Source organism: Martes martes, assembly GCF_963455335.1.
Source record: "Martes martes genome assembly, chromosome: 15".
NCBI classification, from domain to species: domain Eukaryota; kingdom Metazoa; phylum Chordata; class Mammalia; order Carnivora; family Mustelidae; genus Martes; species Martes martes.
The window spans coordinates 63,778,332-63,803,647 of NC_137903.1; the positions used below are offsets into that span (position 1 = coordinate 63,778,332).

General features: G+C 47.7%; 2 protein-coding genes across 3 annotated transcripts in view; one reads left to right on the forward strand and one right to left on the reverse strand.

Annotated features, from left to right (window-relative positions):
* GPA33 (glycoprotein A33) overlaps positions 1–14,912 on the reverse strand; it is a 47,412-nt gene extending 32,500 nt beyond the window's left edge. The window contains exons 1-2 of the mRNA XM_080825082.1: positions 14,780–14,912; positions 1,558–1,712 (exon numbers count right to left, since the gene is read on the reverse strand). Coding sequence (XP_080681208.1) covers positions 1,558–1,712; positions 14,780–14,822 — 198 coding nt within the window. The 5' untranslated portion in view covers positions 14,823–14,912. The remainder of the gene's footprint in view (positions 1–1,557; positions 1,713–14,779) is intronic.
* Positions 14,913–18,511: 3,599 nt separating this feature from the next.
* The window catches only part of STYXL2 (serine/threonine/tyrosine interacting like 2), a 38,886-nt gene continuing 32,081 nt past the window's right edge, over positions 18,512–25,316 (forward strand). Inside the window, exons 1-2 of one of the 2 annotated variants that reach the window (XM_080824614.1) lie at positions 18,512–18,637; positions 19,298–19,423. In XM_080824614.1, coding sequence (XP_080680740.1) covers positions 19,314–19,423 — 110 coding nt within the window. In that variant the 5' untranslated portion in view covers positions 18,512–18,637; positions 19,298–19,313. The remainder of the gene's footprint in view (positions 18,638–19,297; positions 19,424–25,316) is intronic. The other variant, XM_080824615.1, reaches the window with a different exon arrangement.

The following is a 25,316-nucleotide window of genomic DNA, read 5'->3' on the forward strand; positions in this document are numbered from 1 at the left end:
TATGTATGTTTGTGTATGCATACAGCATGCATTGAAGGCCACCCCAGAGCTCATAAAAGTGGTTCCCTTTGGTGAGGGGAAGAGGAGACTGGGAGTTCAGGGTATGGGGTAGACATACTTCACTCTGTGTAAGTGTTACTGCTTAATCGTTAGTCGGATGCATGTGTTACTTAGACACACAGTTGCGCACAAATGAGCACTCAGGCTCTGCTATGGGGAGCTTGTAACGCTTCCCTATGGAGGCAATTTTGTAGTCTGTGAAATTATAAGAGCATTGACCCTTTCTGGGAGTGTATTCTAGCAGTATACCTGTTCACACACAAAATGACATATGTAAATGGTTATTCTTGGTAATTGGAAGACTGGGAATACCAAGTTCCTGTCATTATGGGGCTGGTTAAATATTAACGGGGGTCTCCTCACCATGGACTCCTACAAAGATCTGAAAGAAGGAGGGAGCTCTCTATTAACTGGTACAGAAAGCTCTTCAGCAGCTATGTTAAGTGAAGAGGGCAAAACAGTGCCTAGAATATGCTACCTTTTGTGTAAAAAAGGGGGAAATAGGAACACACACACACATATACACAAAACACATTAACATTTTCTTGAATTTGCATAAAGAATCAATGGAAGGATACACGGGAAAATAAATTGGTTCTCTTAGCCAAGAGTTATACTGAAAATACGTAATAATTGCAGCAGATCTAACAACCAATCAGAATAGAGACTGATCCCAAACAACCAGTACCGGTGAAAATCAGCCTTGCCTGCAGGTGGGGAGTGTATGTGGGGCGGCAGGTGGGGGGGGGGGTTGGTGGAAATGGTGAGGAGTAGAAGGATCAGAGTAAATAGGGGCAAAGATGGGAATGAAACCTCCCAATGTTTGCTTTTGATGATGTTTTCATTCTGGAACCATGGGACTGTATTACCTATTTCAAAATTTAAAAAAAAAAAAAAAAAGTCTTCTGTATTCCCCAAAAGGACCTAAACAGGAAATTTTAAAAAACCCCAAAACACTATAAAATAAAATCTGGCCTCAAGGAGAGCTCTATGCTAATCAAAAGGAATGACTGTCTCAAATGATACAATTTAGGTAACTCGAGACTGACCAGCAGAAGGATATTTTAGGGAAGGTCACTTTTTCAAAATAAAGGTGGCATAATGGGCCCCTTGCTGAGTCCAACATTCACTACTCTCTGCCCGCCCAGTCCAGCTTGGGTGCTAATGTTTATGTTTGTTTTTGTTTTTTTAAAGATTTTGTTTATTTGTTTGACAGAGAAAGATACAGCAAGAGAGGGAACAAGAGCAGGGGGAGTGGGGGAGAGAGAAGCAGGCTCCCCGCTGAGTAGGGAGCCTAATGCCTGTGCTCAGTCCCAGGACCCTGAAACCATGACCTGAGCCAAAGCCAGATGCTTAACGACTGAGCCACCCAGGCGCCCCTGGGTGCTAATGTCTATTCTAACATTTATTGAAAGACTTGTAGTGCCTGTCCTCTAAGAGGTCATGGTCAGGTAATATTCATTTCCACGATACCCTCAACTTTTTAAGGATCCTTACCGAGTGACTCCTTAGAAGTTTGTCCCATTGGATAAATCCATTTCGGTTGGAGACAGAAGTGCGGTAGGTGCATGGAAGGGTAACGCTCTTTCCCCGGGCAGCCCGAAGAATCTCCTGCGACGTTTCCACAGAGATGGCACTGACAGTCACCCAGACTGGAAAGAAAGTGGGAAGTGGGAAGAAGTAAATGGCATAGCATAGCCACTCCTTGCCCATAGGACCTCTGAGGGAATGCCCAGTGACATTCTCCTCCAGCAGCCACAGCTAGACACACTGCAACTGTGATCTTGGCCATGGCACACCCGCTGTTCTCCAAGACCGAGGTGGAGACAGTTAAATGCATCGTGTGGTAGCTAAAGCCCAGCTTTGTACCTCAGCTTCACCTCTTCTCAGCTGTGTGAACTTCTCTTGTGCATAAAATAGGAACACAAATACTTCCCAGAGTTGCTGGGAGAACTTAATGAGATACTATGTGTAAATACTTTTTTTGGTCTCTGTCACATAGAAAGCTCTTGATAAATATTCCTCGCCATCTTTTTTTGTTGTGGTGATGATGTAGTCATTCATTTAACAAGTTTTTATGGAGCATTTAAATGTGGTAAGGAGTTTTAGAAATAAGCTTAAAGCAAGGTAAAGAGAGAGAGGGTATTCCCTGGTGAGCTCATTCTACATGTTTATCAAGAAAAGGTGAGAAAAACAGTATGGCCACACCAGTATCTCCCATCATGTCTATTCATCTTTCCACATGATGGTGACTCTCCTCCATCTGTGTCCCCTCCTCTTGAATCTGAGTAGGACTGGGACAGCAGTGTGAGTGGCACCTTATGGCTTCTCATACCAACTTGTAAGAGTCCAGAAGCTTTGCTTGGTCCTCCAGAGATGCTCCCTCTGAGAACCCAGTAACTTTCTGTGAGAAAGTGAGGCAGCCGCATGGAAAGACCACATGCGGGTATTTGGGACAGAGCTCCAGCTGAGGTCCCCCGGGAGAGCCTGCATCCACTCTCAGCATGTGGATGGGCACGCTCAGTTTTCTGGGAAAGCAGGGGTGAGCTATCCCTGCAGAGCCCGCCCAGAGTGAAGATTTGTGAGAAAATGTATATTGGCATTGTTTTAAGACACTAAGGTTTGGGGTGATCTGGTTTGTAGCAACAGATGATTGAAGCAGAAAGGTGCCTGGATACCTCTCAGGAGAGCATTCGAGGCAGGAGTAAGTGTGGTCCAGGAGAAGGAAGAGCAAGGAAGCCATGTGGTAGGAGGGGAGGGAGGAGGAGAGATGAGGCAGAGAGGTAGAGAAGTCTCAGGTCATGTTGGGCCTTGTAGCCCATATTTAGGACTTTATATTTTTCTTTGGAAGAGGTGGGAAGCCCTTGGAGGAATTTAAGCTGAGGGGATATACTTGATATACACTTTTAAAGGCTCATCTGAAGTGAGGTGAAAGGTAGTGAGGAGATTGGGGAGCAGAGTGGGAGCAGGATGACCTGTCAAGAGGTCATTCCAATTGTACAGGTGAGTGCTCATGGTGGCTTGGGTACAGGTCAGGGTAGTGGAGGTGGAAGAGTGATCCAAATCGGAATGTGTGTACAAAGTAGAGCCAACGAGATTTGACCGCAGATTAGATCTGACATATTAGAGGAGAAGAGGAGTCAAGGATAGATAACGGGATTTGACCGAAACAACTGGAAGGATGGAATTGCCATTTATGGAGATGATGAAGACTGAGGGGGGCAGGTTTCAGAGGGAAGATCACGAATTTGTCTGTGGACATGTGAAGTTTGAGATGCTTATTAGACACCCAATAGAGGTGTTGAGGAGACAGTAGCTCCCTGGAGAGGTCATTGAAGGCCAGAAGATAGGAGCAAGACAGAGAAGTGCACAAAGACAGGGAAGACCTCTGGGATGGAGCCATGGGGGCACTCCAGTGCCTGGCAGTGGAGAAAAGGAGAAGAAAGCAGCAAGGGAGGGCAACTGGCCAGAGGGCTAGGAAGAGAGCCCAGAAAAAGTGGTTGCCAGAGGCTGAGCAGGAAAAGTGTTTCATGAAAGCAAAGGGGGTCAGCTACTCCGGTGCTGCCGACTTGTTGGTTCGGGGAACTGGGAACTGAGAGATGACCACTGGGTGTTGTAACATGGAGGGGATGAGGGGACCTTGGCACGAGCAGATTCCACGGAGTGGAGATGATGGAGCCTGGGAAGACGGGCTCAAGAGAAACCGGGATGAGAAGAAGAGGGCAGGCTTTGCCAAAGGGACGCGGGGGTTGAAGGAGTTTTGTGGGGTCAAGGGAGGATTGTGCCTTTTAAATTAAAATATATATATAAATATATATAAATTTATATCTATATAAAAATTTATATATAAAAATAAAATTTACATATATAAAAAATATAAAAAATTATATAAATATAAATTTTATATTTATATATAAATATAAATATAAAAACAGTATCAAAAATATTTAAAATATAGGGAGCACCTGAGTGGCTCAGTGGGCTAACCCTCTGCCTTCAGCTCAGGTCATGGTCTCAGGGTCCTGGGATTGAGCCCCGCATCGGGCTCTCTGCTCGGCAGGGAGCCTGCTTCCCTCTCTCTTTGACTGCCTCTCTCTTTGACTGCCTCTCTGCCTACTTGTGATCTCTCTCTGTCAAATAAATAAATAAAATCTTTTAAAAAAATATTTAAAATATATATAAATATATATATAAATATATATTATATATAAAATATATATTATAATATATTTTATATTTTATATAATAGATAAAATATATATTATAATATATAAAATATAAATATATAAAATATAAAAATATATAAATATATATATTTATATATATATATTTTAAATATTTTTGATACTGTGGACCTTGTTTTTTCTTCTATGGGATCTTTGCCTCCCTACTCAGTGGGTGTGACAAAAGTACCAGATGGGACTTCTAATCCATGATTAGACAAGTAGGAAGTAGGAAGTTCACTTCTAGAACCTTCCAACTACCTCCCTTTCCACTTCCTCGTGTGGGACTACATTGGGTATCTCCTTTGTCGTGGTTCAGAGCCCACCCTGCCCCGAACAGCTGCAGCTCTCATCCTGCCGCCACCTGAAAGGTATGTGCCTCGCGTTCCAGGAGGATCCTTTCTCACCCTCACTCCCCTGCTCTTCTTCTCAAGGCTGAGCCCTTCTCCCATTGAAGAAGAGCCTCCACCTGATGCTCAGCTAATTCCCCACAAGGGGTTACAAACGAATAGTCCAGGGTTGTGTTAACCTCCCTGAAGACGGACGAACCGGGAGAGTGAGGGCTTTTCACCTCAAGGAAGAAGTCAGAGTCTGCCGGCACCACCGCACTTTGCTGAGGAAGAAGTTTAGCCACAGTCACTGTCCCGGAGGAGATGTCCAGACTCTCGCGAGAAGTCTCAGCGCCTGTTACTCACAGTACCTGCCCCCTAGGACTTCAGTGTCTTGCAGCTTTATCACACGACACACCAGACTGGCCGAGACCACAAAGGCAGGGGCCGCGCTGCCCGGGCTGGCATCCTCGTTCTTACTTTTTCGAACTGTGTGACCTTGGCCACCTTAATTAACTTTTCTGTGCCTCGGTTTTCTCAGCTCGAAAATGAGGATAACCATACAACCAAACAATATTGTTGTGAGGATTGGATGATTTCCCATTTTAGTGAGGACAACCTCTAGCCTGACCCGCAAGCAAGACCCGCACCCGCGCTCTCTGTTGTCCCGTCTTTCTCCTCTGCGACTCTGTTTTCTTCACCTCCGTGTCCCCAGGGCTCAACAAAGGGCCTAACGTTGGAGATGCTCAAGGAAGGGCTCTTGGACAGCAAATACATGAGTGACAGAATTTAGGCTTAAAAGATGGGGAGGACTCACCACCAGGGAAACTTGTTGGAGAACAGTCTTACAGATGGCTAGAAAATGCCCACCCCCCAAAAATCAAATAAAGGGTCAGAAGAGCCTCCAGAGAGGGGGCAGGATGCCCCCCCAAGGAAACGAGAGGTTATTTAATTTCCCTAAAAGGGTGCGTGGTGTGGGGGACCCAGCCTGAAGCCTTGATTACTGCTTGTAAATAATGAAGTTTTGTTAAGAGGATAATAAACCTTCTCTAGAGACCTAACCAGAAAGTAATACATCCAAGGAGGATAATGAAATGCTTGATGGCGTTGTTGCTTGAGGCCTACACAGCGCATTATGGGAACCCTGGGGAGACTGGCAGTAATGCGGGCACTTAGGCAATTCCGTTTGCTCAGAGAAACCACATTCTCAGGGAGGAAGTGCCGGAGGCCAGAGGGGTCCCTGCCCGCCGGGGAGGAGACTGGCGCTCTGGCTGAGAAAGTCTTGGGGCCTGGCTGGGGAGGGGCAGTTCGCACAGACCGGCTGTGGAGGCCTGGGTGGTTAGAACTCAGTTCTACAGGGATGTTTAGGAATATGTAAATTCCAGTCAATTCAGTGAATTGTTCCTAAGGTCCTAGTGCTGGGCCCCTCCTAGCAAGGCACTGGGAAAGTGATCAGAGACATGCTCGTGAGCCACCCTTCCAGAAACCGTGGGGACCAGCCTGGCTCAGCTTCAAGGTTTGGAAGCTTTTCAGAGCTGCTTCCGGTGGAACTTTGCCACCACACACAACAGTCACGTTGCCGGGGGTTGGTGCAAGCAGGCCGCCTCCTCTCGGCAGACAGTATGCTCCTTCTAGCAGGGTCTGTGTCCCGCGTTTTTCTTGTGTCGTCTCTTTGCCAGTTCTCACCTCAAGGTTTCCAGAGAGCTGGGGTCTAATACGACCTTGTGGATTCAGTGGCCTGGGGCACATTCCCCACCCGGTTAGAGGTCGCCGTTGGTCAGCAGTCTAATGGAGCCTACCTAAGTCAGTGTTAAGTGCAAGGGTTAAGGAAGTAACGGGTAGGAGGAGAGAGGGGAGGGGCTGTGTCACCACCCAGGGGAAGGATTGTGAGAGAAAGATTTATCGAGGAGGTGAGACTTGAAATTGCACCCGAGGGAGTCAATTCACAACACTGAACTTGTATGTGTAAGAAAATAAAGCAGTATGCAAAACTGTTAGTTACACAACAGTACCCCACTTCCACCTAATCACAAATAGCAAATTCTAGAAGCAAATATACCAATATACAGTATTAATAACAGTGACCTCTGGATTCTGGGAGCATGGATAAATTCTGGATTTCTTGTTTGTATATTTTTTATTTCTCAAATGTCCTGGAGTAAACATGCATTGCTCTTATAATCACAAAGCCATGTTACAGACTGATTAATCAAGTGGTAATTGAGGAAGTAGAGACAGGGAGGGCTCACCTTGCACAGGGAAAGGAAAAAGTGGAAATGGGAAGACCTTGAAAACGTTTCTTTACTCTCCTCTGGGTTGGAAGATGGGGGGACTTACGCAGGCTTGTAGATTATAGGGAAAGAGCTCCTAGGAAAGAAGACACTGAGAAGAGAAGCCAGAAGGAGCAAGACTCAGGCCTGGGTGAGAAAGTGATGTGGGGGGAGGGCTCAGGTCAGCGGAAGACCAGGTGTGCTCACAGCAAGCGTGACCTGTTTCCACGTGCCCAGAGACAGAAGTTCCTGAGTGGGAGCATCTGTCTGTCACCGTGTTCTGTCCATGCCAGGTGTTTATGGCATCCCAGAGTCCCCAAGGCAGAAACGGAAGAAGCAGCCCAGAGACCCCTGGGTGGCGGAGGGGAGAAAAGCACCTCAGGAAGGAGGCCGGTTCCAAGGGTGACAGTGGGTGCTCCGGTCAGAGAGGGCTGCTCCAGGGACAGGGTGATCTGGGAGCAGGGACAAGCTCAGGAGACAGGGAGGAGACAGGGATAAAACCCGAGCATTGCCAACATGGAGTCGTTTGAGGGGCCACTCTCTTTACTAACCTTCAAGTCAAATAACATCTTCCACCAACAGCCTCAGTACTCAAATCCCCACTGGACTGGTACTAAAATACAAGTGCTATCTGGGTGGGAGTGACTCTCTTTCCCTAGCAGGACAAACCTGTTTCCCCTAATTAGTCCCTCTTATCCATCAAATCCTAGAAAGGGACTCAGAATGGGTAATTTGATAGAATCATAGGAGATTAGGAAGTCGAGCCTTGGAGAGAAGCTGAAATTGCCTAGAGAAAGAGGGAAAGGAAGAAAGGCAGGCTAGGAGACACTAAAAGCAAACCAGCTTGCTGCCTAGTGAAGTTCAAAAGGATAGGTTCTCATTCATTCACACCCATAAAACAAATGGCTGCTGGGCGCCCACGTTGCAGGCACTGTGCTAGACTCTGAGGGGAAAACGACAAGCAGAGACAGACACTGTCCCTGCTCTCATAGCATTCAGTCTTCTGGGTGAGTCCCACTGGGATGAATAATCCCAGAGAAAAATGTAAAACCACCATGGAAACAAGAGTTACACATTCGATGATGGGATATAACCAAAGATTTGAGGATGGGGAGCACTTGTCCTAAGGAAAGGCCGGGTGACCTGACAGTGGAGGATGGGCAGAAGTGAACCATGTGAAAAGAGGAGAGGTGGGTGGAGAGAGAAGAGCGCTATGCACAGGTCAGGTCATGGAGAAGGTGGGGAACATTCCAGAAAGTAAAAGAAGCCAGTCTATAGTGATAGCACCAAGGAGGTGGTTTGGGTGTGTGTGTGTCCCTGTATGCTATCCTTCGGCGTCCCCACTAAGACTCCAAATAAACATACGTGCAAAGCACAAAGAGCGTACTCATTTCATCGTGGCAGTTCGGGACAATTCCACTATCTGCCCTGTTTCAGCGTGGTTGCCGCCTCCCCGCCAAGGCTGTCCTCAATGCTGTTCTGGAATCACACTACTGCCTGTGTGGCCAGAAGTGTGGGATGGGCCCAAGTCTAATCGGCCATGAGGACAATTTGGGTGGGGGGTGTGTGTGTTTTCCTGCCGTCTGCATTGATGGTTGTTTTGAAACAGTTCTAAACCTGGCGGTTTTTTCTTGCATCAGATGAGTGAAGACTCAGAGTGGGGGCGGGGTGGTAAAAAATGGGTACTTATTAGTTTGAAAGGCAGTTTTTCTTTGTATGTCAGGAGAAAACTGAAGAACCCACTGGTAGCAGGAAAAAGGAAGCCTCTTCTAGGTCTCGCGTGTGCATAAGGGGGGGTACTCGGTCATTGTGCGTTTCCATTGTTTTTCCATGGGAGAACGCGCAGCGAGACTTGGGAATGTGGATACCTAAAGCCGGGTTACTCTTATGTTCCATAACCACGCTGTTTGTGGGGCTGTTGTTGCCACGGTAGTTGGCTTTGTGCAGACAAATGGCTTTGGTCTGATCCTACAAATCTTTGTTCTAGTCTTTATTCCAGCCGTCATGGCAAGGAGGGCACTGCCATATGTTCGCAGACAGTCTCTTGTCCGAGGTTCCTGCTTTGGTTGACAACCCCCCCCCCCCGCCCCCCGTACAACTTTGTCATCACAGCTTGAAATACGATGACTGGTTCCGGCCTAGGAACATAGTGGTGAGCATCAAAGGGACAAGTAGCCAATTTATCTGGGGCAGTAGCATGATTTGCCCATCCGAGGGCTCGGTGGAGACACAGACACCCTCACCCCATATCCAGGCCCCAGCAAATTCACTTCCGGCCCCTGATGTTGGGGGGATGAGGGCAGGTGGGCTCTGGCCTGAAGGAAGGGGGTGGTGGTGCTAGCAGCTAGGCCTTGTGCCTCACAGGTCCCCCCTCTCCGGGCCTTCCCACTCCTCAGGCGTCCCCCTGTCCTCGGGCCCATCGTCATCTGACCCCCAGCAAGGCAGCAGCGTCCCTGCGGGCTGGGCCTCACGCTGCCTTCCTTGCGCTCCGCGGCAACCCTCTTAGGAAAGAGAAGGGGCGCCTGGAAATGGGCGCGAGGAGGCGGCGAGGAAGGTGAGAGGTGGACTGCTGGCTGGGAAGAAGCCTTGTTTGTGTAGTTGTCCGCCTCGAAGGGTAATTTCGATTTTGTGGGTGGAGAAGAGCAGCTCAGCAGGCAGGGGCGCCTGTATCACCAGGGACAGAGATGTAGCTGTTTTGTTTCTCGGGCGCTGTAGAAGCTCACGAGTCAGCACGGGTACCTGAGGCTGCTTAGTCGGGTGGACGCCCAAGTCCGCCGACAGGGAGTCTCGGGGCTGAGGAGAGCTCGTGAAAAGAGTCGGAGAGGAGATGAGGACCAGGAAGTTATCACCTGGCTGCGGAAATCCAAATGCATGTTGTGAGCCTTTGTTCTGTCACTGTGATACTTGAAAGAGAGAGAGAGAGAGAGAAAGAATGGAAGAAAAATATATGCAGCAGTAGTTCTTGTCCCTAGGACCTTTAGGAAAACTAGGCCCCAGGGCGGGTGAAAGGTTAAATGGCGACATAACAGACGCCAGAGAAGCCGTTGAGACTATAAATTCCTATTGAGACTATAAATTCCTATTCGGAAGAAATCAGTGGGGCTGCAGGTGACCTGGGAAGGCGTTCGTGGAGGGAAGGGACTCGTGGCCTTGGAAGATCAGACAGGAGAAAAGGAAGGCGTGGATACTACAGGTAGAGGTGCTGACAATGTTTTTCCAAACCAAGGAGTAAATATGTGATCTGACCGAAATTTTTGTACTATCCAAGGTATGGGGGATCAGTCAGGGTCCTGGAATACTGGGGTTTGGGGAACACTTCAGTGGTTTATAGAACTTAAGTATAAGTGAGGAGAACCTGTCCTTATGATTTGAGTCTTCGTTCGAGTGCTAGTGGGAGATCAGTGAAGAGCGTTAAGCAGGGGGGTGACGTGGCCACAGTTTTATTTTAAAAAGATCGTCTGGCTCCAGTGTGGAGAACAGATAGAAGGGGCAGAACACAAGGCCAGTTAGAGGCTGTGGAGGCACCTTAGGAGAAGCAGTCACGGCAGCTCGGCCTCAGAGAAAGAGGAAAGTGAACAGAGTTAAAAGACATAAGAACTAAAATTGTCAGGACCCAGTGACGAATGTGTAGCTGAGGGAGAAGTATCAGGTGATATGGGGGTCCTAAAATCTTTGAAATACTTTGAAAGTCCTCTCATCAAGAAGTGAAGTTCATGTCCCTTTCCTTGAGTCTGGGTTCTGTGACTTCCTGACCAGTAGAACATGGTGGAAGTGATGTTGGGTCAGTATCTGGGCCTAGACCTTACAGTACTGGCCGCTTGGAGTTTCTTTCTCTTGAGATGTTTGCTCTTAGAATCCAGCTGCCATGCTGTGAAGATCCCCAAACTTCCCAGTGGAGAGGCCCATGAAGAGAGGAGCTGGAGGGTACCATCTTGGAAGTGGGTCTTCCAACCCCAGGCAAGTCACCCCAGGCAATGCTGCAAGGACACACTGTCCCTCCCAAGCCCCATACAAGTTGCAGATTTGTGAACGAAATAAATTACTTTTTCATTTTCAGTTTCAGGGTAGTTTCTTATATAGCAGTAGAAACGCTGTAACAGATGACTACTAGGTTTCTGGCTTTCATTTGGGGATGGATGGGAGTTGTTTATGATGCAGAGGACTGGATGGATGGGAGTTGTTTATGATGCAGAGAGGACTGGAAAAGTAGGAGGAAAAGATTATGAGTTTGCTTTTCAGCTTGTGAGTTTGCAATGCTTCTGAGACATTTAAGTTGAGAGGTCATGGGAAGCCTGGATGGTTCAGTGGGTTAAGCATCTGCCTTTGGCTCAGGTCGTGGTGCCAGTGTCCTGGGATTGAGTCCCATATCAGGCTCTTTGCTCACAGTGGTCCTCTTCTCCCTCTGCCTGCCCATCTCTCTCTCTCTCTCTCTCTGACAGATAAATTAAAAAAAATTTTTTTAAAGAAAAAAGCTGAGAGGTCCTGTGGGCTGGGCTGTTGGATTTGTGGGTGTGTAGCTCAGGAGGAAGGCTGGGTTTGAAGACAGAAATTGTGAGTCAGTTGGAAACGGGTGTCACCTAAAGAAGTGATTGTGGATGTGGATCCAGAGTGAAAACAGAAGTGGGTCTTGGTGTGAGGACCTCTGACACGTCCTAGTGGGCAGAGGAGGATGAAGCTGCGCAGACCAGACCGGAAAGGAGGAGGAGGAGAACCTGGAGAGAGTGTATCCGGGGAGCAAGACAGAGAGTTTCAGGAAGGAGGGAGGGAGAGAGGCGGGGACTGGCAGGGTCAGGTGGGGCAGGGAGCACAAGCACAGGCTGAGCGAGGCACACTCTCCGCCAGGCCTCCCAGGGACCAACATCACAGTAAGCAGTATGTCTGGGTTCCTGGAAGCCTGGGGATGGCCCTGGGGGACAAAGGCAAGATGAGGATCTCACCTGTGCCCACAAACCAGTTCCTCCCTGGAGCCTTGTTTCTTGAACAGCAGTCCCTAAATCAGCATCAGCATCACTTGGGAGCTTGTTAGAAATGCAGACTCTCAGGCCTGCCCTCCTGAATCAGTCTGCATTGTAACAAGATCCCCAGGTGACTTCTATACACAGGGAAGTGTGAGAATGCTTGCACTTGGGTCCCTGAGTTGAGTCACCAAATCTGACACTGGACAGTAACTCAGGGGAGCCGCCAGATGGCGCAAAACTGAATCAGGTCACACTCAGAGGATCCACCGCAAACAGAGGTGAAGGTTGACTACACCTACTTTCCTTCAAGTTTTAGTGTCTAACTTCAGATGTAGCCCACCCGTCAGAATCATCTGGGGAACACCTCAGTTTGGGATCTTGGACACCTAGACCCCAGCAAAGCCTCCCCCCGCCAACCCATGGATCAAGCACCCATGGATTTATTGAAATATCTTCAGACAGGAGAGAAAAAAAATATATTTTCTCATCTAGTATATTTTGGGATGTTGGATTCCTTTATTTCTCTGTGTAGAGCGGTGCCTTGCTCAGTTCTTCTAATTTAACCTTCAGAAAGGTTTCCTCTAGTTCTAGGAGGGTAGACCTTGTTTTGTTTGTGTCACTGACAGTGTTTAGAATTGTCAGGCTGATTTTCAGTTGGGTTCAGTATTGTTTTTAGATTTTTCTAATGTACTGCCTTCTGTTGGGGTCCCTTCCTTAGGTGATATCGTCTGCCTCCCCAAAGTCTGTAGAGTCCTGGGGCCTAGTGACTCATCAGCGAGGTGTTGCTCTGTCTGGGACATCAGCAAAATCTAGGTTGTTACTGTGCAGGTTCAGATGGAGAAAGGAAGAAGGGCAAAGGCCCGTAGGTCGTCTGGAACCCAGCTTAAGCTCCACCTCCTCCAGGAAGCCCTCCCTCATCTCCCTACTCCTCTCTCTGCTCTGCTTTCTTGAGACGCGGTGGGAAGGGCCACCCAGTTGCTCTTAGGTTTGACCTTTGAACACCTTCATTGTTCACTTGCACAGGGCAGTGGGTGTTTGGTCCCCAGATACTTCCATTTGGGAAATTGTCCGTGTTCCCTGAACTGGCCACTGACACTGCCAACAACCCAGGCTCTCCCTGTCCCACTGCTCCAGCCCCTTCGCCGTAGCATACGGCATGGAGGCGATGGTGGTGGGCACCTGAGTCTGGACCGGGCAGCCTGGGAGGGTGGAGGGAAGGGGATGCGGGCGGAAAACACACTTGAGTCTGGACACAGGCCCAAGAACTGGTTCCCCTGGAGGAGTTCACCCCTGGGTCACGTGCCTTCTCAAAGGAGAAGGGAAAATGTGCTGCTCCAGGCAACTTAGAGTTAAGGCCACTTTTCATTCTAAGCTGGGGGAGCATTTTGTTTTAGCATTTTTCCCCAGGCCAAAAATGCACTGATTGCAGCCAAACTGCAAATACAAGGATGTATACTGGGTGGGGGGCGGAGGAAGTCATCCCCTGTAAGACTTCCGGCTGGGAAGGAAAGGATGAGAGTGTCCCCGGCCTGGTCCGGGGAGGATGGCAGTTTCCTTTCAGCCTCCCTCCCCGGGTACTTGAAGTGTCCTTACTGCCTGGATCATGGCAGAGAGCGGTGCCCTCAGGGCTATAGTCCTTTCACAATCCTCACTCCTGAAACACCTGCACAAACTAGGTGCTCAGTAAAGAGGTTCAGATGAAGGCCTGAACCAGCCAGGCCCTCTGGCCTGATCATGATGGCATCTCTGCCCCCAGTCATTTGGGTCTCTTGGTGGGGCTCAAGCCAGACCGAGCTGATGGATCTTTTCCAGGTCTACCTCTAAGACTCAGCCCAGCCCTTCCCCAGCACCTCCACCCAATGAATCAAAGGTTGGGAGGGTGGGAGGAGTGGGGCCTCCTGAGCAGGCAGGCTCCCTGGTCCCGGGGCTTGCTGTCGGAGCTAAAAATCGAGCTCTAAATCAGAGCCTCCTTGCCCCCACTTCGCAGGCCTTGGGACTCCTAACTTTCCTGGTAAAGCTCTTTCCCTCCTCCCCATTCTTACCAGATCTCCGAAGCCTTCAACAGTTTCTAAATTGCAGGTTGATGGGATTTGCTAGCTTAGCCAAATACACTGAATTAAATATACTCTTCAAATCCCCCCACCCCAGTCTCTCAGCTTCCATCCTCCATTCTCCTCTTCCCTACGCCCAGTACCCTTAATGCCAGCGCGCCTCCGTCTTAACCCGAGAACACTCCCGGGTCCCCCGAGACGACTTTGCTGTTTCATAGCACCTGATTTGGATTTAACTATTAGAGCACCTGACTTAGATTTAACTATTAGAGCACCAAACGCCTGATTTCTGTTTTGTAGGGCTTCCCTATCTTCTCAGTTTTCAATGACCAGAGCGTCAGAAGGGCTGAAGAGCTTTGACCTTTGGAAAGGGCCTTTCTAGTTCCGTTTTTTGAAGGATTAGAGTCTTCTCTTGCTCTGGGAATGAGAGTAAGTTGTAATGTCTCTCTGCCTTGGTTTCCCTACATGTGATAAAGAAGTTATCAGTTCTACCATCACCTTTTTCTCTAATTTTAAGACAGTGGTTAAAATCCCAGGTAGCGAACCTACCTATAGCCTCACATCCTGGATTTTCTGGAACAACTTCGATTTCAAATACTTAGTCCCTGTTGTCAGATCTGGTGTCAGAATTTACAGTCTTGAGAATTTATGAATTATTCCTTCCAGAAATGGGTCAGAATTTTATTGATTAATATGCATATACAAACTGGGGGTGGTGCGGGGGACTGGCCTGCAAAGCCGAACCTATAATTCTGCCCAGTGGGAATGTGGCCGTGTCACTGGCCACCATCCCTGGGGGGGGCACTGGCAGACTGCCAGCACTCAGTCCCCTTGTCTTACCCCACCCCCTCACCCCCTGGGCGCCGGACAGGAGGGGGGCCTACTCACCTGTACAGAGTGTCCACAGCACAGGCCGCAACTTCCCCACCATGGTCCTGCTTCCTCTGTGCCCCAAGCCCAGCCTGGGAGGGATGGGCTGACTCGTTAAAGGCACAGCAGCCTCTGACCTGGCCCAGCCCTCTGTCCCTGTGGTTTCTCTTTTCCTGTTTACCTTTGCCCAGCCTGGCTCCCCCCACCTCGCTGCTCCGCAGGACTGGCACGTGAGCTCCCCTCCGGGACTGGACTCACGCTGCACCGACTCCACCAGAGGCCCCATGGGGAAGAGGAACCTTCCCTATCGTCACCTGCCCCCGCCCACCTTCTCCCCACCTAGCAGGTGTACAAAGTCCCGGGCTTCTCACCAAGGTGTGGGCTTCTATAACAGATAGGAAATTACCATCTCATCATAAAAAGGGAATGATCTCAGAGGCAGGTTTCCCAAGCCAGTAAAAAAAGGGTGTTGCCCACAATTGTTGAAACCCTCCAGAGCAGAATACGATCTGTTCTTCTACTTCCCTCGCTTTTCTACAACCCCCACCCCACCCCGTGCTACAGACAGGGGCATAAAAAAGACAGGAAGTCTCTATGCTCAGGGAGTCGGTAACTTGGTTGGGGAGATAGAGACTACACAAGTAAACAAAGAAGACAATTCTAGAGATAACCTGACCCATTTGCCTCAGTTTGCCTGGCTACTGTAAGTAATGCTGCAATAAAACTAGGGGCTCATCTGTCTTTTCCAATTAGTGTTTTCATTTTCTTTGGGTGTATATTTCAGTAATGGAATTACTGAATCATGTGGCATTTCCATTTTTTATTTTTTGGGGAGCCTCCATATTGTTTTCCACAGTGGCTGCCACAACAGTGCAAGAGGGTTCCTTTTTCTCCACATCCTCACCGACACTGGCACCTTGCTGTCTTTTTTTTTTTTTTTTTTTTTTTTTTGCCATGCTGGCAGGTGCAAGACGATATCTCACTGTGGTTTTGACTTGCATTTCTCAGATAATGAGTGATGTTGAGTATCTTTTCATGGGTGTTGGCCATCTGGATGTCTTCTTTGGGAAAATGATATTCAGGTTCTCTGTGCATTTTTAAATCAGGTCATTTTTTTTTTTTTTGGTGTTGAGTTATATAAGAACTTTTTATATTTTGGATATTAACCCCTTATAAGATATATCCTTTGAAAATAACTTCTCCCCATCAGTAAGTTGCCTTTTCATTTGTTGATGGTTTTTTTGTTTTGTTTTGTTTTTTGCTGTGCAAAAGCTTTTTATTTTGGTGTAGTCCCAATAGTTTATTTTTGCTTTTGTTTCCCTTGCTTTAGGAGACGTATCTAGAAAGATATTGCTGTGCCTGATGTTAAAGAAATTACTGCCTATGTTTTCTTCTAGGAGTCTCATGGTTTCATGTCTCACACTTAAATCCTTAATCCATTTTGAGTTTATCTATTTGAGTTTATTTTTGTGTGTGGTGTAAGAAAGTGGTCCAGTTTCATTCTTTTGCATGTAGCTGTCCAGTTTTCCCAGCACCATTTATTAAAGGGACTCTTCCTCCCTGCCCCCCCAGAGCTGTCCTGGTTTTAAAACAGAAAGTTCCTTGTCTCTGGAATCTCTTAGTCCCAAGCAAAGTGGGAATGGTTGGTCACTCTATTTAAAGGGTGACAGTGCTTTGGGGAACACAATCTGGAACATGGTACAGGAAATGAGATTGGGGCAGGGGAAGGGTCCCTACTTTAGGGTGGGTAGTGTTATGGGTCTCTATTTTACAAACAGGGATCTGAGTCTCAGAGAGGTGAAATGAGTTCTCAAAGGTCACACAGTAGTAAGAGGTTTTCTGATTTCTAGTCCGCCATTTCAGCAGCCTGATGCCACGTTCTGCAGGTAACTGAGGGTATATGGAAGACAGAGGCCATGTCCTCCCCCTGAGTGGTCCCCTCCTTACCTGCTGCCTCTCTTAGGTGTGTTGGGCCTCCCTCTATCCCTCCCCACTTCCCTGCCACTTCTCATTCTCTGTGCTGGTGTCCAGTCACCGTGAGCGTTTACCCTGATTGACGCGGCCCTTCAGTCCTGCCCTGACCCTTCCCCCACCTCATGTCACTTCTCTCAAACCACCTTTCATCTTTTTGGAACCTTGAAGTGTGTAGGCATGAAATGAACCCCCATGTTTTCTCAGTTGTGGTCATTCTTCAACAGTCAGTTGCTGAGTCCCTACTTTGACCCCCGGGATGGAGGTTTGATGACTGGTCTATGGTGCTGCCTTGTGCCTCCTCAGAGATGTGTTTCTTGGCGACTCTTTCCAAAGGAGCCCCCCAGTCCAGCCTTGCCAAGTCTCTGCCACAAAACCTGTTTGCTTTCTTCTCAGTTCTAACCACTGACATCCCCAAACTTTGTCCATGCTGGTCTCTCCGCATCACATCTGCTGTTATAATCCAGCTTGTCTTTTAAAGGCCAGTGCATATAATATTACTTTTTCTATGGAGCTTTTCCTTACTTCTTTAGCCAGAAGGGCTCTTCCCTTCTTTGAGCTCACACAGCACTCCGGATCCTCTTAGGCTGCTTAACCACATTCTACCTTACGCTTGAGTTATTTTTGACCTGTGTCTCATTCCTCCTAATAAACTGTGAGCTCATTCATTTATTCAGCCAGTTTTTGATGATACTCTGTGCAGGGCATTGTTCCACCTAGCTAGGAAGAAGGATCACGTTGAGCATGTAATTATGTGTCTTACTAACTTGGGTCAAGGATAGTGCCTGACGCGGAGTGGGTATTTGTGAATGGGTAGACGAATGGATGGATGGATGGATGGATGAAGGTGTAATTATAGAATGTGTGGGATGAGGGGCTGAATGATTGGGGTTTTGGTTTGCTTCGGACATGATGATAGTAAGAGGTGGCAAAGTGGAATAGAGTGGGTTATGAGCTCATTTGAAGTTTATGAAGCTTGTGGAATTTTTTTTTTTTTTTTTTGAGAGAGAAGGAGCATGGTGGGGGGAGGGGCAGAGAGAGAGTGAGAGAGAGAATCTTAAGTAGGCTCCATGCCTAGCATGGAACCCATTGTGGGGCTCAGTCTCACAAATCTGAGATCATGACCTGAGCCGAAATCAAGAGTTAGATGCTTAACCAACAGCCACCCAGGTGCCCTGAAGCCCATGGAATATTTTATACCACCCAGGCTTGCCACATGGCCATCACCATGAGTGCAAGTATGGGGAAGGGACTGTGGAGGGTGAGCACAATTGCCCACTTGACTATCCCGGGTCATTGCTGCTCAAAGAAATGTAACTCCGCTCACAAGCCATGACCATACCCTTTAGTAGCATGGTGCTCTCCCGACATCCATCCAAGGCCCCTCCCCATTCTCTATATCAGGTATTTTTTCCCAGCGCCCACTAGACTGACACGGCTGAGATACAGTTTCATTCCTCTACATTTTTCGTGTTAGGCTGCATTCTGGAAAGACTTTGAATAGGTAGCCCCAGGCAAGAGGGTATGAAGAGAGAGCCCCCGAATAAATCCTTTTCTTCAGGCCTTTCCATCAGTGAAGGGTGACCTTCACCTAACTTCACTCCTCAGTGTCAGTGTCCAGTGCCCAGAGAATCAGCCAGGAGGGAAAGGGTTAAGTGGGGCCTGCTTTCGGGTCTGGGTCCTGAGACTGCATTCCTTCCTCCTAGAGATCTGCCAGGCTGTGGGGCCAGAGGCTAAATTTAGAAGGGAGCTAAGATTTCCTCTTAACAGCTGTCCTGCCCCTCAGAGAAGAAGTACCGGACAGAGGAGAGAGGTTGGTCCCTGTTGGTGGTGAGAACTCCTGGCCATTTTGTCTGGGTCCCTCAGCCCTGGGTGACTGGCTGTAGAGATACGGGCAAACCTGTGGTGAGTGTGCTTTTCCCTTTGTTTTGTCCTGTGAGCCCAAGGCTTCCAAGCAGAGGGGCAGCAGTTCTGCCGCGATGGTGAGGGCCCAGCCGTGTGGGGGAGCAGCTCCGGAGGGATTTCGTGTTCCTTAATAGGCTGTGGGATGGCGCCTGAGCCAAAGGCAACGACTCCAATGGCCTTGGTTAGAGACACTGAGGAAGGCCAGCGGCGCCTCCCCCAAGGATAGGCAAAGGCGTATATGTGTGCGCAGGCGGGGTGTGTGCTTATACACGTGTACCCACGTGTGCATGTGTGGGCACACCCAGGAGTTTTGATAGAAAGAACTTTCTGGTCTAGGGAATTCACCGCTTCCTAACTGTGTTAGCTACATGAAAGCAAACCCAGGACCCTGCTCCCCTCACTGCTTCCTGGCTGGAATCTGAGGAAGGAGACACTTTGTTCTTCCTTAAATATTGTGGCTCGGCTGGGTGTGTGTGGGTCTTGGTGTGCGGGTTGACGGTAGCTAGGCCAAGTCAGACGGGTTTTCCCCGCGTGGGTCCTGTCCCCACCCGAGTAGTAGCTCGTGGTGACCTTCCCCCTGATATCACTGATATACCCCTCCCCCCACCAAAACCTCCAGAAGCCGATTCCCTAACCACGTTGGTCATGCTGAACTTACAGGGACCGGCAGGCTGTCATGGCGACCAGTGGGGACCCAGAGGAGGAGCAGGTAGTCCCAAGCGAAGAGGATGAAGCCGATGTGCGGGCGGTGCAGGCCCAGTACCTCCGGAGCCCCTCCCCCAGCCAGTAAGTGTGCACCTGCTATGCTGCTACCCTGTAGCCCCAGCAGGAGTGGGCTGGGGGGCCTGAGAAGATGTGGGCCCCGGGAAAGCCTACGGCCACCACTTTAAGTTCACTCATTTAACAAATATTATGGAGTACTTTCTATGTGTCATACTTTCTGGAAGAGGCAAATAAGCAAATGGACCACATTTTGACATGGCATGGTAAGTGCTGGAATTAGTGTGCCTCAGAGCTAGTGCACAGTGGGTCAGGGAAAGGAACGCTTGGATTTGGATGGGTCTTAGGAGGCTTCCTGGAGGCGGTGATGCTGGACCTGAACCTGGAAGAAGGAGTAGGTACCTGACGGGCCCACCTGGGCAGTGATGCGTGACCCATGAGGACTGAGGCTGACTATGAGAATGTTAGACCACAGACGGTAAGACCAGACATCGGGACAGGAAGGGGTCATAAGACCAGCCCTAGTGCTGAGGCGAGCAAGCCATGTCTTTCAAACTGGGATACGTGCACTTCTGAGGGTAAGTGGCAAAGTATGCAGGGGTAGATCAACACGGTACGTCTTCCGGGAGAGTCCTCTTAGTTTATGTCAAGTAGTTTCAAATTTTCCTTTACGTAAAATTATTGGGGATCTATCATGAGGTAGATTGGAAAATTTAAATAACCTTTTTAGCAAAAACCATGAGATATCACAGAAACGCTTACTTGCCTGCTAAAGCAATCATGTCTGTGTGCGCCTGTTTATTTTTTTCTGCCATAAATCATAGTAGAGGACCCCTGGCTTCTAATCTTAGTTCTGTCACCAAACTTACAGGAAGAAGTCCTTCCATTCTTGAGCCTGTGTCTCCTTATCTATTTAAAAAAAAAAAAAAAAAAAGTAAGGAAACACCCAACTAAGGTATCTCAAGATAACTTTACCTCAAACGATCTATGATTCTGCTTGACTTCACTTTCCTGCAGTTCTGGGACCTTGCTGGCTTCTGCTTCTCAGAGCTTGAAAACCTTCCCCACTGGAATGAGATTCATCACTTACGGGCCAGGACCCTTTGTCCAAATGTTGGGGACTTTTCCTTTAAAGTTCAGGGTTATGTTCCCACTTAGAAAGCCTATCAGGATGGAGTTTTGAAAATAAATCCCCCTCTCTACACTACCAGACAAGGCAGAGATAATTTTGTGTGTGATTAAGGTAGGTGATGCATGGCTTTGGGTAGTGCTTAGGGTAATGCTAGCTGCTTTAGCAAATGGGTATTTTTTTCCTCACTCAAATAAATTCCAGAACGGTCCCTGAGCAGTGATTCAGGAACTGAGGCTCCTTCTATCCTGTAGGCTTTCAATTTTTGAGGCAGAAAGCTAAAGTTACTGTGCTCATCGGCATCAAGACAAAATGGGAAGGGAATGAAAAATCTCTCAGGAGGTTTATATGGGCCAGGCCTGAAAATGGCCATTTCTTTTCCACTCATTTCCCATTGACTAGAACTTAGCAAAGCCACGCTTTGGTATAACGGAGGATGAGCAATGAGGTCCATGAGTCCAGGAAAAAGAGGAAACGGGCTTGCTAATACACAGCCGTCTTGGCCCCAATATACCTCTGTAGACTGAATACTCATGCTTCCTTTTCCCACACTCATGAAACTCCCAAAGGAGACAATCCCCAAAATGGTTTACTGACTACTACGTATAGTTCAAAAGCTAGGTTCTCTGCCTACATGTTAACTAACTGGAATTTAAATAAAACTTGGGGGGAAAAAAGGCTGTGTTCTCTGGAGGGTACGCATCCTCTTGCCCAGGTCAGGCTGGAGCCCCTGAAAGTCTACAAAACAGGCTCCCGTTGGATAAAAGGAAGAATGGGAGGTATAGCAGTCATCAGTCCCCATAATTAATGAGCATGTCTGCCTGAGAAGAGGGCAGATCTCCTAGATTTGACCTTGATGTGGCCTTCAGGGTAGCATTGCCTTGTCTGTTCTCTGTGGCCTCTAGCTCCACCCTCTGGCCCTTTTCCCTTGTCTGTTAGCCTCCAGAGCCACCTCCAAACTGAGATTGGAGAGTGTGTTTTCCTTGAAGGCTTTGTAGCTTTGGCGGGCTATGTCCTATTTATGGAAGTTTGGGCGCCCAAGGGCTGTTTAAGGCTGAAAGCAGCCAAGGGCTTTTCAAGGCTCCTGGTTTCTTTGAAAATAGGATCCCTTTAAAAACATAATAGGTTTCTGATGGATATAGACCAGACAACCTCATGTGTCAGAAACCACACACCAAGTTCTTTCTTAAGTATAATTTTCAATCTTGATTTATTTCTTTGCCCCCTTGTCTGCATACTTCACTGTCTAAGCTTCAGACTGTTATCTTCAGAAGGTATCTGAAGCTGTAAATGTGAGTGGGGAGTCCAGGACGCTTGTGGTCATTGGTAGTGTAATTGTTAAAAGTTTTACAACAATACCTAACAAGCAAATGAGGGGAGAATGCAAAACTAAAGTGCAATCAACCCAAAAGAAGGCAAGAAAGAAGAGAAAAAGAATACAGAGGAAGCATAGCAGATAACAAGAAAATGGTAGGATGGTAGATTTAAACCCAAGTGTGGAAATAATTACTTGAAACATAATAAAAATGAAATACTCCAACTAAAAGCAAATACTGTCAGACTCAGTTTTGTAAAAAGCCTACCTACTGCTTATGAGAAACACACCATAAGAAATAGAGAGATACAAAGGATGCCTGCCTAGCTCAGTCAGTAGAGCAGGTAACTCTTGATCTCAGGGTCATGAGTTCCAGCCCCACGTTGGGCATGGAGCCTACTTCAAATTAAAAAAAAGGGGGGGGGAGATAAAAAGGTTAACAAAGGCTAGAAAACATACTGCACTGTCCGAGTTACAGTTGCTTATACCTTTAAAACTTAGTGGCATAAAACAACCACTTTTTAATGTTCACAGTCAGGTACAGTGCTGGGACTCTCGTCTCTACTCCAAGATGTCTGGCGCCTCAGCCTGAAAGACATGGGTTCCAGGAGGACTTGAGGCTGAGGGTGACTCACCCACTGAGGGCTGGTGGCAGAGTGGCTCCTTCACATGTAGGACACTTCATTTTGAGCCCTTAGCCGGGCTGTTGGCTAGAGCACCTAACATGTCTTTTCCTCTGGTCTCTCCGTGTGGGCCATTTTGGGCTTTCCCATAGCCTGTAGCTAAATTCCAAGGATTCGCGTCCAAGAGGACAAGACAGACATGCGTTGATTTTCACAATCTAGCCTTAGAAGTCATGAAAAGGCCCAGAGGGCTGAAAAGGAGGCAACATAAACTCTGCCAACACTGCAGGAGTGTCTCTGTCACACTATGAAGAGAGCAAGGGGACGGGGAAGAGTGCCGCCGTCTTTGGAAAACACCAGCTGCCGCAATCACAAGCTAAAGCTATTTGCTGGTATCAGACAAGGAAGATTTTAAGGACCAAGAAATATGTTTCACAATGGTCAGAGGTGTGGTTCACCAGGAACACGTAATCATTTAAAATGTCTGTGATCTGGGGCGCCTGGGTGGCTCAGTCAGTTAAGCCTCCAACTCTTGATTTCAGCTCCGGTCAAGAGATCGAGCCCTCCTTTGGGCTTCATGCTCAGCAGGGAGTCTGCTTGAGATTCTCTCTCCCTCCGCCCCTACCCCTGCTCATGTTTGCCCTCTCTCTAGCTCTCTAAAATAATAAATCTTTTTAAAATAAGTAAATAAAATTTATATGATCTAATAATATAGCCTTAAAAAGTAGAAAGCAAAAAACTGACAGAACTAAAGAAAAAAAAATCCACAGTCTTGGTCAAACATAAAACTAAAAAAAAACAAAAAAAAAAAAACAAAAAAACCCCTCAACAACTAATAATATGAAGGAAAAAAATCATTAAGAATATAGGGGCGCCTGGGTGGCTCAGTGGGTTAAAGCCTCTGCCTTCAGCTCAGGTCATGATCCCAGGGTCCTGGGATCGAGCCCCGCATCGGGCTCTCTGCTCAGCGGGGAGCCTGCTTCCTCCTCTCTCTCTGCCTGCCTCTCTGCCTACTTGCGATCTCTGTCTGTCAAATAAATAAATAAAATCTTTAAAAAAAAAAAAAAAAAAAAAGAATATAGGAAGGGGGGGTACCTGGGTGGCTCAGTGGGTTAAAGCCTCTGCCTTCGGCTCGGGTCATGATCCCAGGGTTCTGGGATTGAGCCCTACATCAGGCTCTCTGCTCAGTGGGGAGCCTGCTTATCCCTCTCTCTCTGCCTGCCTCTCTGCCTGCTTGTGATCTCTGTCAAATAAATAAATAAAATCTTAAAAAAAAAAAAAAGAAAGAAAATAGGAAGGGGGCACCTGGGTGGCTCAGTCAGTTTAACGTCTGACTCTTGATTTCAACTCAGGTCATGATCTCAGGGTCATGAGATTGAGCCCTGTATGGGGCTCCCCTCTCAGTGGGGAGTCTGCTTCTCTCCTTCTGCCCCTCCCTCTACATGCACACGCTCTCTCTCTCTCTCTCTAAAATGAGTAAATAAATCTTTAAAAAAAAGAATATAGGAAGTTAGAACAAAACATTAACAATATCAACCTAGTTGGCATTTATAGAATGTGTACCCAGCAAGGACAGGAAACACATTCCGATCACATGCATGTGGAACATTTATCAAAATAGATCACGTACTTGCCATTCATGTGTCAACAAATTTTTATATTTGTTATATGCTTGAAGTCATATAAAATATGTTCTTTGACCTTGGAAGAATGAAGCTAGAAGTTAATAAAGCAAAAATATATGATCGTAATTCTAACTAAAACCACAATTCAATGCTGCTACATACTCACCAGACCATCTAAAATTAAAAACTGATGGTAGCAACTATAAATGAGGATGTTAAACAATCAGAACTCCATTCACAGCTGGGAAGAGCGTAAATTAGTACAGCCACTTGGAAAACTCTCTCGTGGTATCAACTAAAGTTCAAAGTACTCCTGTCCTGTATCCCAGCAGGCTCGCTCCTGATACCTACTTAACAGAAACAAGTACATGTGTGCACCAGAACAGAAGTCCTGTTTTGGTAGCTAACAGCCGTTAAGGGTATAGAATGTATAAACATGTGACGAACTGTCCAGTTAACAGTAGGCTGGGTAAATGAAGTCTGGTATGTATATTTTTAAATGCTACCCTAAGGAATACACATTTTTATTAAGTGCTTATCAGGGGCGCCTGGGTGGCTCAGTGGGTTAAAGCCTCTGCCTTCGGCTCAGGTCATGATCTCAGGGTCCTGGGATCGAGCCCCGCATCAGGCTCTCTGCTCAGCAGGTTAGCCTGCTTCCCTCCCTCTCTCTCTGCCTGCCTCTCTGCCTGCTTGTGATCTCTCTCTCTCTCTCTCTCTCTCTCTGTCAAATAAATAAATAAAGTCTTTATTAAGTGCTTATCACATAGGTGGGATTGAGCCTCTCAGATTATTGGCTGGGGAAGGCAAACCGTGAGCCCTGGTTGTGAAGGGGGAAAGTGGGTCACTGCATGGGGAGGCAGGAGACAGGGAAGGCCATTTGTGCTGGCTTCCCAGTTTCACGAAGAGTTAGCCTGCCACGGACAGGACAGAAGCATTTGTGTGTAACAGAGAAGTCCCGACGGTGTTCAATCCTTAGTCCTTCCAGCCGCCAGCTGGGCAAAACCAGGCTCAGCCTGAAAGCCCCACTTCCATGGGGAATGGTCTGAGCTGCTCCACGGTCGCATACACAGAGCTAACTTTCTCCAGGTTCTCAGGGACCCCGGCTGAATCCTATTGGTTTTGATGCTCTTGGTTTGTGTACATTCCATAGCAGTTGGTTTTTGAAGCTGATCCCGACTTATCTGGGTAGCCCTTTCCAGAAATTTTCAAGGGAGGCAAACACACAGAACGCTTGATGGGCTATTCCTTCCTACAATAATCATCCTAA